This window comes from Arachis ipaensis, chromosome B6 (assembly GCF_059453495.1).
Source record: "Arachis ipaensis isolate K30076 ecotype BB chromosome B6, ASM5945349v1, whole genome shotgun sequence".
In the NCBI taxonomy this organism is placed as follows: domain Eukaryota; kingdom Viridiplantae; phylum Streptophyta; class Magnoliopsida; order Fabales; family Fabaceae; genus Arachis; species Arachis ipaensis.
The window spans coordinates 45532037-45553177 of NC_142441.1; the positions used below are offsets into that span (position 1 = coordinate 45532037).

The 21141-nt window shown below is 27.7% G+C and overlaps 1 protein-coding gene across 1 annotated transcript; it reads left to right on the forward strand.

The window, feature by feature from the left end:
- The first annotated feature begins 17496 nt into the window (after positions 1–17496).
- On the forward strand, positions 17497–19005 carry LOC107648580 (uncharacterized). Its single transcript, XM_016352392.3, has 3 exons — positions 17497–17794; positions 17885–18014; positions 18253–19005. The coding sequence occupies exons 1-3, from the start codon at positions 17659–17661 to the stop codon at positions 18923–18925; spliced, it is 939 nt and encodes a 312-aa protein (XP_016207878.1). The 5' UTR covers positions 17497–17658; the 3' UTR covers positions 18926–19005.
- The last annotated feature ends 2136 nt before the right edge of the window (positions 19006–21141 follow it).

Here is a 21141-nt window from a genome sequence, read left to right on the forward strand (position 1 = left end):
CTTGAGACGATTTCCTTGAGATATGAAAATGAGGTGAATGCTGGATTCAGTTTGCTTTTGAACTGATTGTGGGTTTTGGACCGTTGAAAAGGATTGTGAATTGGTTTGGATGGGACCCGGAAAGGGTGGCAGAGTCCAAGTTTTAAGGGAGGTGCTGCCAAAGTTCCAGTAGAATCCGGGACTTTATTCAAATGTTATCTGGAAAATTATGAGTTAAAGACTTCTACTATTTTATTTGAATCATTAAGAAAGGGATGACTTATGCTTTTGAAATGAATTATTAAAAAGGAAATTGTGATTTAGTCTTGTTTCTTAAGGAAAAGTATTGTATCTCTTTTGGGAGCAAGTTATTTAGATGAAACTTATGTTTTAAGGCTGTTTTAAATGTGAAAAAGGCTATGTCTTTGAATTTGACTTGAGGGTTTCAATTAGAGGAGTTTCAGTGACTTTGAAAGAACCTGAACGTCTATTGACAAGTTTCATTTTAAAATGTTTTGGGAAAAGTTCTAAGTACTCTTTGAATTCTGAATTTTGCAAGACAAACAATTTTTGAGCAGTTTGAAACGCTTTAGAATTTATCATGGGGTTGAAGCTGGTTTTGTTTAAGTAAAGAAAACGCCTTTGAAATGAGTAATTGATTACATGACTCGGTTTTGCATAGATCATATTTTATTACTCAAATCAGGAAGCTAAGGTTTTAATGATTTTAAGTGAATTTGAGGAAATGAGTTATGTTATTCTCCCCCTAAAGACTTGAGACTCTGCCGAGGAACTTTTGTTACGAAATCCCGTTGTTGGATGGATGATTTTGAATATTTCAAAAGAGATATTTAATTTGCCATGGTTTTAGAAGTTTTGGAAAGAGGATTCCGAGAGTGGCTTTGTTTTTAAAAGGGGAACTTACTTTGAGAAAAAGGGGCTTATGAGCCTGAGATGATTTGAGGAATGAGAACTTTAAAGCCAAGGCTGAAAAGAGTTGAAATTTGATTTCAAAGTGAAGTGAATTGAGAAAAAGTGATTTATGGCTTGAATGCTGATTTTATAAATTTGATGATGTTGGATGGTGGAAGTGTTATTTTGTTATGAGCCGCAATGGCTGTGTATGATAATAAATTTTGGCTGATTGCGGAATGTGTTATGAGCCGGATGGCTGACTATGAGTCATGAATTTAAGTCGGAAGGCTGAAATGAATGTTGATTTATGGCTGAGAATAAATGCATATATACTGAGATATTGATATTGTGATTTTGCACTTCCACCTATCTGAGATACAAGTTTCCCTGGGTGAAAGCAGTGGCTAGCCACCACGTGCTCCAGGTGAAGACTCGATACTCTGCTGACCCTATGTCGTAAGTGTGGCACGGCACTGTGAAAGTCCCGGATGAGCTCGCTCCCGTAAATATACACCAGTGGGGGTGTTGGATATATATGAGATTATGATTTATGTTGAGTATAACTCGAGTTGGGGATGCACGACAGAGGGACAGTCTAATGGTTAGCTACCAGGACTTGTCGGGTTGGCTTTATAACCGACAGATGATATCATCAGCCACTAGGACAGGCATTCATCATATGCATCTATGTGACGTTGTTTGGGTGTGCATATTGTATTTGGTTTACCTTTGTGATTACTTGTGATTAACTGCTAATTGTTCTACTTGCAGTAACTGTTTGTTTGTGCTTGAACTTTTCTATTTGTGTTTGCAACTGAGACTCTATTGGACTGTGGTGAATGGTTGTTGTTTGGGTTGTTTGGGCCTAGAGTCGTGATTGATCATGAGGTGGGCCGAAGGCCATGTCTGGTTGATGTTTCTGGTTTGGAAAGTATGAAAAAACTAATTTGGATCAGTATAGACAAACTTTTTGAAAGGCTTTTGAGTTTTTAAGAATCGAACAGTTCCTCTTTTAGAAAAGATTTCAGATTTCTCTTTTATAGTAAACCGTTGCTTTTGAAAAGATACATAAGGCGGTTATCAATCACTGTAACGATTTTATCTCGCGTATCATGTTATAGTAATTCTGCAACCCTATAGTGAGAAGCCTTTCGAGGATGATGTTCTCACTCCCCTACAGATTTTCTCTTTTCAGGTTACAAACGACGAAGTTCAGGAGATATTACTTATTTTCTATCAGGCGATATTTTTGTATTGTTTTAGTAATTACGTTTCCCTCGCCTTTGATTTTGCAAGTCTTGTAAGAGGGATAGGATCTTGATATGAGATGTTTGTAAATTAATATATATATATATTCCGATGAGTATTGTAACTTATATTGTATGTATGAGTGTATGTTTTCGAAAAGCTCGGTTTAAGTTTTAAACAAGCTCATATTTTAGTATTAAATAGTATAAGAGTCGTCGTAATATCCGAACTATCAGAGTTCGCAGCCGGAAGCGTGACTTTTGATAGTTAGGGTGTTACAAATCTTGTCATGTTCAAAGATCTAAATACTAAAAGAATTATACCATGCCAGTCTTAGACATCAAGAAAACCTAAAGTTTGTCTAAAAAATAGTGGTACTGAAATGGCGGCACTCATAAGGCCTATTGGGCTAAGTTAGGACAGCAAGAAGCTCAACAGTATTTTTCAAGTCTAGTGAAAAACGCAAATTTAGTAATTATTTTTGAATTTATGTAGTTTCTATTTTTGTTTGATTAGTTGTTAAAATTTGTTAAAGATTTGATTTGGTTTTGATTTGTTTAGTAGTATTTTTAGGTGTTTTAAATTTAAATCAAATCTGATCTAATCTGATGAGATCAAATATGATTTAAATTAGTTATCATATCTTTTATAATTTTTTAATTTAAATCATATTTGATTTAAATGGATATAATCAATTTTAGAGTCATATATAAGAAGATATAGCCTATTTTTAGGCTAATTTATTAGGAATTTATTTAAACACTTTTTGTAAGACAATTTACACAGTTTTTGATGAATAAATTTTCGTAGTTGTCTTATGCACGTTTTTCTATGTGTGACCAAATGAGATGAAAGATTTGTGTTACTTGTTGCATGAAGAAATTTAAAGGATCCAGCCTAAGGCAATTTTTAGTGTCAGTTCTTTCAATTTCAACTCTTTAATCTAGGTTGTCAAGGACAAATTCTTTGAAGGTTTAGTAAAAAATTTCTTCCGATAACCTAGATTGCTAAGAATAAATTTTTTAGAAGTATAATAAAAAAGTTTTTTTTCTATCTTTTTATGTTTTTGCTGCATCTTTTTTTTTTACAGGATATAGAGTTTAGAGTTTAAGAGTAAAATTGGATTATAGATAAAAAGAAAGGACGAAAAAAAAAGAAAAAATTGAAAAAAAGATATTTGAAGAATAAATATGGAGTAATAAAAATTTTAATAAAATGATAATATAAAAAATTGTAAAATATTTTATGCCAAATTAAATAATATAAAACTAAAATGAAGTTCAACATAACGTATAAATTTTCTAATCAATTAATATCAAATTGATTAATTAAGTAATAGATGAATTTAGTTATTTCCTAATCAATTAATAATATCAAATTGATTAAGTATAATAGATAAATGAATTTTTATTTCTATCCTTGAAATCAAAATAATATACTTTGTAATAATCAATTTGAATTGATCAAATGATTAGATTATTGGCTTGTTTAAACAAATCTTAAAATTTTTTATTAATTTGGGGCACTACTAATAATGCATTATCCTTCAACATTTTTATTTTTATTTTTATTTTTATAGTACCGTATTTTCGTCACAGTTACTTATTGTAGATTGAATGTACGAAATGGTATTAAAGCTCATAATTGTGAATACGTAGATGAAAAGTTAGCTTGAGACTGAGGTTGGGGCACTGTAGCATGTTGAATTGTTGATCATTTACGCTTCTTATTGGTAGACTTTTTAACAGTTTCCAAATTATTAATAACCGGCGGCGCGCCTAGATATTAAGCCTATTTTTTATTACATTTATTATTTTAGCTAAACCAATCAAGTAGTGCTAGTTGAATAAGTTTTTTTCAACTAAGTTTTCAATTCAGTTAAAACACACTAAGGTTTAGTTTGGTAAAATCTTATAAAGAAATATTTATATTTTTTAAAAGTTTAAGTTTTTTATTTTGTGTTTGGTAAATAAAAAAAATTATATATTTGTGTTTATAATTTTTAAAAAATTAGAATATTTTTAAAAGTACCTAAAATAAAATTTTTTAAAATTGGCTTATACTTTTTAAAACAAATTTAAAAGTCTAATATAACTTCATATATTAACTAATTTTCAAATTTAATATTTACATTTATGTCTATTATAGTATTTTTAAATTTTAAAAACCATTTTATCAAATACAATTGATGTTGTTTGTGTTTATTAAAAATTATTTTTTATTTAATTTACCAAATATAAATACTACAACTTTTAAAAAATTATTTTTTAAAAATTAATTTTTATAAACTAATTTTAAAAAATAAAAATTTTACCAAACTAAACCTAAATATCCTTTTTTTTTTTTTCTTTTTGTCTTCACTTGTTGCCGCTTCTTCGTTATTCTTTCTTCTTCTCTTCTTTTTTCTTTCTTCTTGCCTGTGCTTTTTCTTTACGCATTTTGTGCTTTCTCATTTTGTCTTCTTCTTCTATTATGCGTGTGTTTTTTTACGTTTGGTTCTTCTTTTTCCATTTTTTTATCTTTTTCTATTCTTCCTTTTTATGTTTTTCCTTACATTATTTATACATAATTTTTTATATTTTTATCCAATTTTTTTAAATTATATTATTTAACAAAAATATAAATTTTTTAAACTTAATTATAAAAATACTTGTTTATCCAATATAATTTTGGTTTTCACATTATCTTTTAATAAATCAGAAGATAATGAATTAATTTTTGGTGAATCAAAATTCTATTTAAGATATACCACTATCTAATGAGTTATATATGTGGGGTTAATGCTCAAATTTGTCTCTGAAAGATCACGCGATCTTCATTTTCGTCCCTGAATGATTTTTTTAATCAAATTAGTCCCTAAAAGATAAACTGTTAGTCAAATTAGTCCTTCCGTCAATTGGATGATGACGTGTCACATTAAGTGTCATGTGACAGATCAGTGACACATGGCACGCCACGTGGCAGGTCAGTGACACGTCACTTGACATATAAAAAAGTTTTTTATTAGTCAAAATAGTCCTTGAAAGTCCAGACGTAAGTCATTTTCATCCCTCAAATTTTAAAAATTAGTCAAACTAGTCATTATATTTTTTTATAATATTAAATTTATAATATTTTTTATACTACTAATTTTAATATTATTTTTTAAACCTTAATAAACAAAATTCTCTTTACGTAAAATTTTTATAAAGTTATTTTGTCATTTGTATTTTAAAATTTTACATTTTCAAATTGTAATTTTTTATGTGAATTTTTTCTATTTAAATGAGTTTATCAAATTATTGTTGATTATATATTTAAAAATTTAATATTTTAAATTTTACTAAATAATATAGTAATTATTTTAAATTTTAAATCTTTTACATTTTTTAAAATTATAATTTTATTATTATTTAATTTATATAGTAAAACTCAATAATTGAAAAACTGGTTTATCACTACCAGTTTATATAGGAATTGAAGTAAAATTTGTGAATCTTCTTAAATTTTGACTTTAAGTATCACTATCATTACATCCTATATGTAAGTAATACCGTAATGAAAAAAAAAAGATGTAGTAAAAAAAATAATGGTATAACTTTGTTTAGGTTAACATACATAAATTTTGATTTTGAGCATATAACTTTGTTTAGGTTAATAAATACATATATTTCAATTTTGAGTATATATATATATATTCCAGCAAAATGCAATAATGTAAGAAAAAGATTTTAGAATAGAAAAGAATAAGAGATATTTTGAGAAGAATTAAAGGAGATAGATAATTTTATTGAAAAAATTTTTAAAAAGAAAAGATACAATTACTAATGTTTTGTTTGTTAATTACATTTCTATTAAAATTAGTAGTATCAAAAAATATTTCAAATTTAATATTATGAAAAAAATAAAAAAAAATTATATAAGGACTAGTTTGACTAATTTTTAAAATTTGAGGGATGAAAATGACTTACGTTTGGACTTTCAAGGACTATTTTGACTAATAAAAAACTTTTTTACATGTCAAGTGACACGTATCACTGACCTGTCACGTGGCGTGCCACGTGGCACTTAACGTGACACGTCATCATCCAACTAACGGAAGGACTAATTTGACTAACAGTTTATCTTTCAGGGACTAATTTGATTGAAAAAATCATTCAAGGACGAAAATAAAAATCGCGTGATCTTTCAGGGACGAATTTGAGTATTAACCCTATATATGTGTAAAGTAAAATTCAAACCTCCAATATTTATTTAAATAAACAAATAAGTTTACCACATAAAATTTAGAAGAGAAAATGTATACTATTTTGATAAAAAGGAAAAAGAATAGTGTTATAGCAGGTGCGAAATAATTATTGCAAGCAAGTTAAAAGAAATAATTAAAATAATGATAAAATTGAAAAGAATTAGTTAATCTTATATTAAAATTCTAAATTAACAAATAATATTAAACATCAAATTTAATCTTAAATTGCAGTTATTTATGAACAAAAGATCCTAATAATTATCCTAAACAAGAAAAACTTTAAGTATATACTTTATATGTTTCAATACATACATGCAATAATACGTTTTTTATTAGTTAAGAAATAAACTATGGAAAGATATTTGAAAATACGTCTTACGAATTTATAACACTGCTGGTACCTAATTTTATAAAAAGAAAGAATAAAAAATTAATTTTTAGTTAGTTAATATTATTAAATTTATAATTTAGTATTTGAAATCTAAAATTTGAAATTATTTAATAAAATAATTTCAAAAACGTAACTGATATTAATTGAAAAAAAAATTAATTTTTTAACATTATTCTCTCGTAAAATAGTATAGCCTGCCTGTCCAAAAATTATCTATGCATTCTTAAAAGGAGTATTAATTAAGCATATTTTACTATTTCAGACAGATTAGATGCACCTTTCTGGTATGCTTTCTGAAGGATATAACGTAGTCAAACTGCATTTAATGTGTAGATTGAAAATCGGGAAAAGTTTGGTTTTTCGAAGTTTAGAAGTTTTGCGGTATGACTTCTACAACACCACCCCAGTTAAGCTGGAAATTGATCCTCTCCAGTTTTTTTAATATTTAAAAAAATACAGTATGATTTTTTATTATTAATTTTATAAATAGGATGAAAATTAAATATGAGAGTGAGAATAATAAAGGATAAAAAATTATAATTAATATCATTCAATTTTTTTTTTCATTAGAGAAAATCCACTCCGATTAAGTTGGGTCATTAGCAGCCTCTTGTCTACGATGAACATACATAAAGTCATCAACATTGACACTATCATAATCAAGTTTCATCAAATCATTTCTTCAAAAAAAAAACTTTAATTGATAGGAAGAGATAAATATATGATTATATTTATAACATATTCTCTTATATAGTTATATTATATAAGAGTTTTATAAATTTTTTATAGATTTTTTTATTTAATTTTTGCTAAAACTTTTTCTTTTGAAATTACTAAGGATCCAAGTTTATAGAACCGCTGCTATATAAAAAAAAACTTAAACGGATAAGAAGATGTATATATCTCTAACATTAAAATAGTAATTAATTTCCTGCTAAGACCCAGAAATGATTGATCAACTTTTGGAACAATAGAAGGGTTAATTAAGAGCTGCTGTACTTTTATTCTGCTGAGACTCCATATAACATGGCTAGTTTTTACTTTTTATCCTATGCACTATAAGAATTTGACAAATTAGCGACAAATTTTTACAAGAAATATTTTTTGTCATTAATTCGTCACTAACTTGTGAGGAATTAGTGATGCACTAACGACAAAATTAATAAGCGGTCACAAAATACCCGAACTTGAGAAAAACGACTGATTAGCGAAAGATTTACGAGTAAGTTTGTTTCTCACAGATTGACTTTTATAGCTAAAAAAAGAGCGAAAAAAATTTTCTCGCTAATTTCTCACAAATTAATTAGCGAGTGACAATGTTCTAGCAAATCAGTCACTTAGGAGTTCAATCGAATAAAAGTAAAGTAGCGAGAAACAATTCACACACTAGTTCGTCGCTAAATAAACTTTGTGTGAAAAACTCTAATTAGTGAGGAACAATGTCCCTAGCTAATCTGTCACAAAAACTTGAAATGTATTCTGCGATGGACAAATTCCTAGCTAATTTGTCGCCAAAGTTTTTATTTTTAGCGAGCAATTCGTTTCTCGCTAATTTGTCGCATAATATTGTAAAATTAAAAATTAGGGTAGCGACAGAAAACAGTCATCGCTAACTCGTCGCAACGGATATATCATTCAGCTAGGAAAGTGTTCCTTGCTAATTAGTCGCTAAAGTAGAAATATGGATATTGAGTGCCTATGACCTAAGTAGCAAGAAATTTACGACTGTTTAACAACTGACACACTTCGTTCGCTGATTTCAAGTCGCTGATTAGCGGGCGAAATACATTTGTCGCTAAGTTGTCGCAAGTTTAATTTAGCTAGTGACTTGGCAACTGCAATCTTGTCGCAAAGTAAAAGCTATATCCTACCTATTTTGTAGCAAATTACTTGCTAATCTCATTGGAAATCCGTCGCAGAGTTATAACAAATCCAAAGTTGATCGAAAAAATTTTAGAAGTAATTGGTCACAATTGAGTCACTAATCAAAAGCTTATTTAGTGAGGAATTAGCGACCGTTTAGCAACCGATATACTTTTCTCATTTATTTCATGTTGCTACTAATTTGTTAGAAAAAATGTTAGTCCTTATTCTGTCCTTATTTCATGTTACTACTAATCACTAACCTCTATATAAATCCATGGAAAATTCATGAAAAATTTGAAATAAATTTGCCAAACACACTAATGTAATTTGTCACAATTTTGTCACTAATCTAAAGCAATTTTAAACGAGAGAATAATTAAGGATTTGGATCCTCTAAAGTTTGAATTTTACTTTAGAGAGTAAAGTGTGATCTTCTACTCTTGAATAGTTTCTCTTTCATATTTATTCTTGGTTCCACTTATAAATTAATGGTGAGAGATCACACTTTACTCTCTAAAGTGTAATTCAAATTTTAGAGGATCCAAATCCAATTATTAAAGTACCAAAGTTGTGACTAATAATTAACTAGCTAATTTTTAATAACTAATAATTTATAATATTCTAGCAAGATATCAATTCTAAAAAATTTCAAACAATTTAAATCAAAAGCTTTTTCTTAAATTTTTTGTTCCAGTTAAACCACAAATTTATTAATATATTATTATTGTTAAAAACTCTTCACTAATAAAAATCTTGACTACTTTTTTTTATACTAAACACGTACATTACGCATTAACTTCACTTCTTATATAGGATGTTCTATGTAATTTCTTTCTCCCATGGTTCTTATCATTTTTTTTGTTTTTGATAAATTAGTTAGAAATGATTTCATTTATTCAAAAATTTTATTTTTAAAATATTAAAATAAACTAAATTAATTTTTTTTAAATTAATCTTATTTAATTAAGACTTTTAAATAATTTTTTAATAATTAGTTATTATACATAATTAAAATGTAAATAATTGTAAGATAATAAAAATTAAAAAATTTAATTTAAATAATAAAAATTTTTAAATTTAATTTTATGAAAAATAAAATAATTAAATAATTTTATATTTTAAATTAAAATAATTATTTTAACTCATTAATAAATTAATAAATAAATATTTGATATATTTTTAAAATAATTTTAATATATTATAATATTATAATTATACTAAATTACTATTAAGAACTAGTTCTCTTAAAAATTTTTAAATTAATCACACTGTTCACAATTCTCTTTTTTAAAAAGATTTAAATCCTCTAAATTTTAAATTTTATTTTAAAAAATAAAATAAAATCTTTCACCATTTATATAAATGAGAAACGAAAAAAAATATAAAAAAATCTATTCAAAAATAAAAAATAAGGCTTTATCCTCTACAATAAAAATTTAAAATTTAAAACATCTAAATTCCCCCCAAACACAACCCCACTCACTCCCAAATGAGTGAAATGCGCTAGGCGCACTAGTAACCCTAACTCCCTCTTCACTCTCCAATCCTCAGCGCCGAAAATCCTCATCCCCTCATTTCTCACAGCATTAAAACTCCTCCCTCTCCTCCGCCATTGACGTCGCCGGACGGCACCAACCCTTGCTCGTGTCCCGCGACCCTTTCCTCTTCTCCTCCCTTCCTCGTAGCACCTCTCTCTCTCCGTCGTCCTCCCTGGCAAGGCTCCACGTAGCAGCAGGCCAGCAACACGTCGTCGTTCTCCACACAGGCCATAGCAACTCTCCATCAGCAGTGCAGGACGCCGTCGTCCTCGTAGCGCCTCTCTCTTTCCGTGGTCCTCCCTGCACTTTGCCACTCCATCATCAACTCATCAAGAATGGAGAGTCAGGTTGGTTCTTCAATTTCTGATTCAGTCTCTTCTTGCTATTTTTTGCTTTTTGATTTTCGATCTCTGTTCTTGCTATTGTTTGTTGTTCTTGCTATTGTTTCTCTGTTTTTCATTGCACTACTGCTATTATTTGTTGTTGCTATTTCTTGCTATTAATTTGTTCTTGCTATTGATTTGTTGTTCTTCAGTGCTAGCTGCTGCCAGCCTGCTACTGTAATTTTTTTTAATTTGTTAATTGTTATTGATTTTAATTGATTTTAATTATTTGAGCGTGACTATATTCAATGATATTTTGTCTGAGATGCTAAGAAACTTCTATATGGACAATGATTACAGAAAGCAGTGGGATAAGACCGTGTTTGAGTATAATCAACTGCAGGCTTATGAATCTAAGGGTGTTGAAGTTGGCCGTACAGTTAAGAAGTTCCCACTTTTGAGGCCTAGAGAATATAAATATCCGCTACCATTCCTCTCTTGTCTCATATGGTTTGGCTTAATTTTTCCCTTACTTGAAAGATTATGGATGTTTGTGATTGTGACGAATCATTAACTAATCATAGAACTTGTTGCACGATTAATTCTTAATAAAGGGTGAATGGAATTCCTATTTGACTTTTATTTCACAAATAGATTTATAATTGTCCATAAAAGGTTAATTTATGATGATCCATTAAATTTAGGTAGAAACTACAATTATCTCTATGTAAAGTTAACAGATAAGAACCGTTAGATGATTTGACATATTTAACGAAATTGTCATCTAATAATCTTCAACTATCAATTTCACATGCAGACAACTGTATGCAATTTTTCGCCTTAAAGTTAATGCATTTATCTATATTATTATGTAAACTTGTTGATTTTCAGTTTTGTCTTTAGCAAGTAATTGAAATAATTAGTTTATAATTTATAATATTGTAGTGAACGAATTCATTTTCTGTTCCATGTGTTTAGCTTTAAAGAACTCAAAGTCGGCTAGAGTTTCTTTTAGAGGATTGTCCATGTGAGAAAAATCCATCTGATTTTTATGAAACAACAGATCAGCTTTTGGAACCTCTGCTCCTCTGTTATGAATCTCTGGTGCTTTCTCCTACTGCTACTTTTCATGCTATAATGAAATATCTTACCCCAAAAGCTTAAGCTATTGGTAGAGGTACATGATCATAAATGGTTATATATTTAATATGTAATCTCACAATAGTCTTTTTCTTGAGTTTTAAGCTTTGACAATACACATACCACATGTAACCTATGTTAAATTCAATTAATACATAGAAGAATGAGAAACAATTTCTGTTATAGGCTTTGATACCATGCGTGAATTCTATCTCCTAAACGCTTAAGCTGTGGGGTAAGGACTCAAATAGTTATATATACCCTTCAAAGTTGTCCTTTCAAAGTTTTATTTTAACTCTCGATTTCCTCAGTAATCATGTGGACCTGCAACGCTAGCTGATGGTCGACTAGCTGATTTAATTCGAAGAGTTTCTACCTTTGGAATGATGTTAATGAAGCTTGATTTTCATCAGGTATGAATAATATGTTGCTCATTTTTCCTTTTATGATCACATGTGCCCTGAAAATTAGATCTATCATAGGAATCTACTAGACATTCTGAAACAGTTGATGCAATTATCAAGTACTTGAGAATGGGTACATACAGTGAGTGGAATGAAGAGAAGAAATTGGACTTCTTAACCAAAGAGTTGAAATGGAAAAGATCATTGGTTCCTCCTATTATAGAGGTGAGATAAATTGTTTTAAAAGTTGCTAGTCTAATAGATGGAGGATTTTTCTTAAGAGTAAGAACCTAAACGGTCCCTTTTATATTTTTGCTTCACAAATTAGTGAGTAATTAAAGAAAATTGATTGTTTAATTTCTCTCTTTTAAAATATTAAGCAAATGAGTCTCTTATAAAACAAAAGGATAAATTAATCTTTTAAAATTTTAAATAGTTTAATTAATTCCTCTACCAAATTATATTTTTACAAAATTATGGAGTAATCATTTTATTTGGAATTAATATGTTTAATTCTAAAATTTAGGAGTAGTTCATCAATTTTATTTCTATAAGAACTTATCACTATATCGGGTGCAAAACTTAACCATAAAATAATAAACTGTATTCTATTCTCTTGTAGTTTGAGTATATGAACTAATTTCAAAGTCATGGAATTTTCTCTTTCTATTTTCTCGTGGAAACAAAAATATGATAGTAGGTATTTAGGATGTTGGAGAAAAGTTATATACACATATGTTAGGTATGTTTTAAACAGTTGTGAGGCGTGGACTACCCTTAATTGTGTATAGAAAGGACATATATGTAAACTCATCTTTGCTCCTTACTATTTTAAAGTTAACTTTCGTCATTTTGTTGTACGGGACTAAGCGGTGGGGAGTAAAGAAGTAACAAGAATTTAAGTTGAATGTTTAAGTGATAAAATTGTTCTATTGAATAAGGACATACGAGATATGATCGAATTACAAAGGAATTGATTAGTAATTGAAAATGAGTTAAACAATACATGTATTTATATACCACACATATCCAAGATTCTATATCATCATCATCACTTTATGCCTTTTGTTTAATTTATACTAATTGTTTTGCACTTCTTTTTCTCTCTTGATAATAATTTCATATAATTTTCTCATCTTGTTTTCTTCTATTTGATTTTGTTGTTTATCTTGATTAATTTCTTTTGCATGCAAACAAAAATCACATGACGTTGTGTAGTGTAGTGCAGTACCTTTGATTTTGACTATTGTTGGATTTTATGATTATGAATTTCTTTTCTTTTCTTTTTTGTTGAATTTCTTGCTACTTTTTTGGTGATCATCTTGTATGAATCCATTTATGAAATTCTGTATCATGGGTTAGTTTGGCTAGTTCTATGACCTCATGTATGGACAATTTTTTTTCTATTGATTTGTTTTTCTTTTTTGTAATATGCAGAAGTATGCAGAACTGATAAAGTAATTAACACTCAATTAATAGTTTCTCGGTAAATTTACCAAAAATGGGCCAGGCATTTTTCTCCATATTTCAGCTTGAAACAGAGGTTATTATGGCTTGTTGGCATTACATTTGCAGTATGTAAATTAAATTATTAGTTTTATTATAGATTTGTAATTTTTTAAATTATAATTATACTATGTAAATAATTCATGTAAATTAATAAAAAAATCAATTCTTTTTATATTTTCTTATTTTCTCCCTTCAAAAGTGTGGCTATGTCTCCTATTGGCACGCTTTCGAAGCGTGGCCAAAACCAACTCAATTGGCACATTTCTAAAAGCGTTGTTGTATATCCACTTTTTTACATTTTTGGCACGCTTTAAAAATGTAGCAAAAACCAATTTTTCTTGTAGTGCAAAATATTTATCGACTTGTTACTAGTTTAAAAGGAATTTGCAATGACATTTGCGATAGTATTGCAACTAATTAAATACATATTTTCTAGCAAATTAGCGACTACTTCGGAACTTTGCTTTCTCATTTATATTGGCTTTGGTTTAGCGACAAAATTCCTACAAATTTAATTAAGGATTTTTAAAGATTAGCTATAGATTTGCTACAAATTGTGATAGATTTGCGATCGTATTAGCGAACAACTTGCGACGAGTTAGATTCGGAAAAATTCGTCACTAATTAGCGTCAACTAAGCATTCCATTTTGTCTACGAAGTTAGCTTCGATTTAGCGATGAGTTTACTGCGCTAGAGTTTGACGCTAATTAGCGACTACTTGTTAGTCTATTTCTTCTATGGAATTAGCTTTTAATTTAGTGATGGATTTGCGACTATCTATTCGGTCCCTAAAAAACTTTTCTGATGAATTAGCGACTAATGTGTTTGCCTCACTGATCTGCGACTTGTAATTAACGAGGAAAGTATTGGTTGCTAGACGGTAGCTAATCTGTCACAAATTATATTTTGCGTCAGATTAGTGATGATTTTCCGACTGTTTTTGTTGTAGCTAATCGGCTTTATTCTTGTAGTGATGATAGATATTCTTAAAATATTTAATATGAAAAAATTTATAGTATTTCAAAAATTTTGATATTTCAATAATCTTAGTTATTAGTGATATTTATTATATTTATATTTTATGATTGAAATTAATAACTAAAATTATTAAAATATTAATATTCTTAAAATTACTTGAAATATTTTTTTTTATATAAATACAGAAATTTGTTTAGTTATAGAGATAAAAGTACAAACACAAAATTTTCATCATAAAAATAGAAAATATCTGTCTAAGGGATAGAAAATAAATATTCAATTTTTCTCTATGTCTGTATGGCTTTCTTTTTCTTCCTTTAAATAAATAAGGCTACTGATGTAATTCTAATTTTGGTAATATATAAAATGGTCTTATTAATATATTTCTAAAAACATATTTTAAAAATAACATAAAAAGAAATACTTTACTAAAAAGTATTAAAATGAAATATAACATTTTTAATATATTAAAAGTATTTTAAAAAGTTAATAATAAATTCTTAAAATATATACTTGTAACATAATGATTAAATTAACTGTATTCTTAATAAAAATAAGTAGGTCATAATATTGATGATAATAAGTCACTCATATAATTCTGACATTAATACCCGCAGGGGGAAAAACCGTAATTTTAAATGCTTGGAACTAATTATAAAACTACTAATAACTAGAATATCATCATCCTAGGAAAAGTTTAGGGTGAACACTTTTATTAAAATTTGATCAGCATTTAATCAGTAAAAGAAAAGTGAGTAATTTTACATTATTAAATATAATCTCACACTATTAAAAATACTAATAATCTATGATGCACGGATATTGACACAGACACGGGACACGCCGACACGCGAATTTTAAAATTTTATGTGACACGGGGACACGTATATATATGAAATATAAAGTATTTTTTAGATAAATTGTAATTATATTTTGATATTTTATTGATATTAAAATATAAATTAAAATTTTTAATTATTTTTAATGTCTTATTTTAATTATATCAAGTATTTAAAATATTTTTTGTTTTAATAAATAATAATATATATTATATCTAAATTTATTTTAAGAATATATGTTAAGAATAAGACTGGACACACGGACACGTGATTGTATTTAGATATGTCCAGGAGTGTCCGGAGAAGAATTTTTTATTTTTTATTAAGACACGGTTGGACACAGCAGACACGCGTGTCGGACGAGTGTCGGTGAGTGTCGTGTCCGAAATGTGTCCGACACGCGGACACGATAACTCAGCGAAATATCCGTGTTTCATAGCTAATAATAATGTTAAATTGATGGCTACAAATCATAAAACCTGCTACTTTCTAGCGCTCCTCTATCATCATATAACATCTGTTGTGATTTTGATTTTTTATTTATTTAACTTCTCTTTTAATGTTGTTTTAACCATGTTGCTAACTAAAAAACATTAATATTAATAACTAGTTTTTAAAAAAAAAAAATACTTATTTTAGATAAAAGAAATAAATACTAAATTAGTACCTAAAAGATTTTGCTACTAATAAAATGGTATCTAATTTTTGTTATTGACAAAATAATTCCTAAAATATTTTAAAATTTAACAAAAGTGATTAGCCGTCAATTGAGTTACTTGGAGTTAGGGTTTAGGAATGACGTATCAGTTAACAATTATCATAATTACAAAAATTACCCACTTTTAATTTTTATAATTTTAAAAACACTCAAATTTTAATTTTCTAAAAACCCTAATCCCGTTTTTCTCTTCTTCTTTTTTTCCTAATTCCCTCACTAAATATCCCCTAACAATTTTCCTTTTCCTTCCCCTTCGTCACTTGTTCCAATTTCCTTTAATTTCCTTCGATCCCTTTAAATTCATCTCCATTTTCATCTCCATCTCCATCAGATACCAATTTAGTATTTAGCTCTAAATAAAATAAAATCTTAATTAAAAAATAAATACAGAAAGAATTTCAAAGTTTTGAAGTACTACGCTATAACTCTTTTTTTTTTTCTTTTCTTTATTTTGTGGCACTGCTATAACTACAATACTAGTGTTTAAAAAATCATCATAATTATTGGGTCATTAATCAACGACAATTTTTTAAATAAAATTTAAATTTGTGGAGAATTAGTCTTTTGTCTTTACTCTCAGTTAAGAAATAATGTGAAAAATGAAAGAAAAAAATGTCACACTAATTTTCCCTTTTATATTGATTAAGAGGGGAAAATATGCTAGCATTTAATTAACACTGAATATTCATATGAGTTTTACAAATTACTGGAAGATGTGTGAGCAGTAGTGCATCATACAAATGGACCCTCCCACTTGACAATAGTTTACTAACTATTACTCTACAAGACTTGGCCCCTCCCTTGAAAATGTGCACCAAATAATATATATATACACCATCCTTTTCAAACGAAATATTTTAATACGGTGCATAAGATGCCTATATTATAGTAGCTATGTTGGTTATAATATCTTAAAAAATAATATTAAAATTAAAATCATATTTTTTTATATTTTAATAATATTTTTATTTTTTAATATAATTTTAATTTTAATTTTAATAATACTTATATAATCACTACAACCACATAAACGTCTTTGTATTAGAATTTGCCTCCTAATACACGCTATAACGCAACAGACTTTGGACGATTTAGATAAAATAAATAAATAAAAATATAGTGTCCAAATTCAAATTGTGTAGAAAGGGCCCGCCCCCTCTCTATATATGGTTAATAGAAACTTTTTTCAAGTTTAATCACTCATAAGTCATATCATATATATAATACGGAAAAATATAGGTACACAATAAAAATATTAAATAATGTGAATAATAGATATATTAGATATTTATTTTACTAGGTGTATAAATAATTATTTTAATATTAAGATTTAGATGAATAATTTAAAGGTATAGTATATTTTTATTTGACTGGTAGTTGTTCATGTTGTTTAAGATGATCATTATTTACCTAGTATTCATAGAGACAATTGCAGTTACACCAGCCTGTGTTCCCTTTGACTTGTGCTATTTCTTCTTTGAATAATAATAATTACTTGGTGCTCCCTCGCATGTATATATAATCCATTATTATTATTTGTTGGGGACTCTTAAAGTTATTAGATCACTGAAATAGAGAGCCATGGGAAGAGCTCCATGCTGTGACAAGGCTAATGTAAAGAGAGGGCCATGGTCTCCTGAAGAAGATGAGAAGCTGAAGAACTACATAGACAAATATGGCACTGGTGGTAATTGGATTGCTCTTCCACAAAAAGTTGGTAAGAACAAACCCATCATCCTCTACTGATGACTCATCTTTTATTTAGCTTCTTAGTTAATGATCTCTTAATAATATTATTCTTCTGTAGGCTTGAAAAGATGTGGAAAGAGCTGTAGACTTAGATGGCTTAATTATCTGAGGCCTAACATTAAGCATGGTCAGTTCTCTGAAGCAGAAGATAGAGTAATCTGCAACCTCTTTGCTACCATTGGAAGCAGGTATATATATATATATATGTTTTACTATTTCAATTATTTTCAAGGCAAAGATTTTCATTCCGTTATTTTCATATGAAGTTGATAATTGAAAACTGTTAGATCGCTTGATATTTTGACTAAATTATCATCTAACAGTTTTTAACTATTAATCTCAGGTAAAAATAACAGAGAGCGGGAGTTTACCTAATTTCATTTATTATTGTGACTTGTGATGATGAGTTTTCATGTGTATGTATAGGTGGTCAATAATAGCATCTCAATTACCTGGGAGAACTGACAATGATATCAAGAATTACTGGAACACCAAGCTCAAGAAGAAAATGATGGCCATCCATGATAATAATAATAATAATCTATTATCTTCTTCAATTCTTCAAAGGAAGCCTCCTACTCCCCCTCATCATGAACAAGTTACCCTTTTATCCATGTTGCAAAATAATCCAACATCATCATCATTCATCAGCCATCATGGTCCTGCTGATGGATCATCCTATTCTTCTTCATACTCATCAAGCCTTCTGAGTAGTGGTGGAAATAACTCTTCCACTTCCAATTCCAATTTTCAAGGGCAAGAAAGTAATTTGATGGGACATAGCATGTTTGTGTTTGGGGGTGAAGCTACTGCTAATAGCTGCAGTTCTTCTGATGCTAGCTGCAGCAATAACAACAACAACAATCATGTGATAGAGCATGATCATCATCACCATGGAACTTTTGTTGATCTCTACAATAACAATAATAATAATGGTGGAATATTATGGGGAGAAAATCCATTGGTGGAGGATTATGGCATAGTAGAAGAAATCAAAGAGCTAACAGCCACTACTACTACTACATCTACTACTAATTGTAACAATAACTTTTTGTTAGCTGAAAAGAAGACAGACGAAAGGGTCATGTACTACTATTGAGTACTCATATTCTATCATATCTTGCTCACTTTCTTTATTATGTTATTGCCTAACAATAATAACATACTCCACATTTCATCACTTTTTGCCTTTGCTATACTTTTTAGAACTTACCTACACCATAGTTAATTATCTCACATTATGTATGTTATTTCTGCAGCTTTGATTGTTATTGAAGCTTGTATTAATCTCCATATACACACTTAGAAGCCAAGCAAGCTAGAAATTAGAGTACCTTGTAATTCCTAATAATTTTCAATAGTATGTATTATTTGACCTTTTTTTTTCTTCAAAATTTCAATCATTAGCCTAAAAGCGATTAATCAACTTTTCATTTATTGATTTACTTACTATACAACTAATTATTTTCTTCTTATAAAATTTGAGTAATTTTAAAATAGAATACCAGTAATCAGATGCTCAATCATTGAGGCATTATTCTTTCAAAAATTTTGATGATGATCGAGAGTTCTAGTGATTACTAACTTTAAATATTCAAGTTGCGTGTCCTTTAATTTCACAACAATAATTTTGAATATATGTAACAACACTCAATCCCATGAGGCTTTACCACACCTTACAAATAAAGATATATATATATAGTATTTGAAGGAGTATAATTTAACTAGAAACATGGGAAGGAAAAATAAACAAATTTATAATTTTATTCTGTATCGAAACATTTAACTTAACATAATTCATTCATTTATTAGCTATTTTAATCTTATTATTCTGCGAGAGGGATAAGACTACTGTCCTCATCGCGGGTGGGACAAACCATCATCTCCACAACAATTATTTCCGGTTAATCAAGAGTTTATCCAGACATAGTTTAATTTAGGCCAAGTTTGAAAAAACAACTTAATTAAGTTCCTTTTGAAAAAATAATTTAAACAATAAATGACTATATTAAAAGTAGTTTATAAATAAGTTATTTTGTGTTTGGATTTTTAGTTTTAAAAGTGTTTATTTTAAAAGAAATGTGATAAAAAATAGTAGTATTATGAGAGAAAAGTCATTTTTTTAACTTCTCTGTAAGCTCCTAAATAGTTTCTTAAAAAGTTACAATTTGGTTTTGAAAATTATACCAGAGATTAATACTACTACTTTCATAAGTCAAATTAAAAAAAAAAAGAGTTACTTTTGAAACTTCTCTTAATCTATTATATCACTTCCGAGTGTATTCAAGGCTTATCAATTAATTATTTGACTCCATAAAAAGATTAAAGGGATTATAAGTACGTTCGAAATGGTAAATAATTCAAAAATAACATTTTAGCGAAAACGAAATAGTTATGCATACGCACACCTTCTATTAACTTAAATTTTTAGGAGAAACCAATTTTATAATTTAATATCTAAATTTTTATAATTTAAAAGTCTAATATTTAATTCTTATTAATTTCAAAAAAAATAATTTTGGCATAAACCTAATAAAAAGAAAAAGTAGTTACATTTTTTCTATATATAAATTTCAAAATAAAAAAAAATTTCTTTGAAATAAGAGAAATTAAGACAGAAAGAGATTATTGTTATTCATTTTTACATAGGGCTTTCTGAGTTTAATTGCCGGCATGTTTTGTAAATTGAAGGGCAAGAATAATTATGGTAAATATGTAATATCACAAAATTTATCAAAATTAAATTATATTATTATTTTAAGAATATTAATTATACACTAAAATCGATCATTATATAATTATATATACAGATATAATATAATTTAATTTATTTTTAATATATATTCTATATTTTAATATATATTTTATATTATTAATTATTTTAATCTACACCTATTATTATTATTATTATTATTATTATTTTAATCTACACTTATTTTTATACTATTCAATATTTTTTATTAATATTAATTAACATTTTAAATTAATATTTTATTTTTATATTATTAAAATTTAATATTTAAAAATTAGATTTTAAACTTTAATAATTATAATTTAAAAGTTGATCAAATATATATTAATTAGCCAAAAATCAAATAACTTTTGTTAATCACGTTTCATTGCACTTTTATATATAACATATAATATACACTAAAATAGTAGTAATATGAGGTAATTAAGTGTCCGAAAAGAAATAGGAACAAGGTCTAGGATTGCCATTTTTCTAGTGGAAGTGTAAATGTAAAAAACGCCATCTATCTCTACTAAATTTTCCAGAATTATATATATCTATATTATCATTTTATTTATTATTAC

Excerpts from the sequence above, each read along its gene's own strand:
- LOC107648580 (XM_016352392.3), top strand. The coding sequence starts at position 17,659 with ATGGGAAGAGCTCCATGCTGTGACAAGGCTAATGTAAAGAGAGGGCCA. Across the intron at positions 17,795-17,884 it reads TGCTCTTCCACAAAAAGTTG|GCTTGAAAAGATGTGGAAAG; the intron begins GTAAGAACAAAC and ends ATTCTTCTGTAG. Across the intron at positions 18,015-18,252 it reads TTTGCTACCATTGGAAGCAG|GTGGTCAATAATAGCATCTC; the intron begins GTATATATATAT and ends GTGTATGTATAG.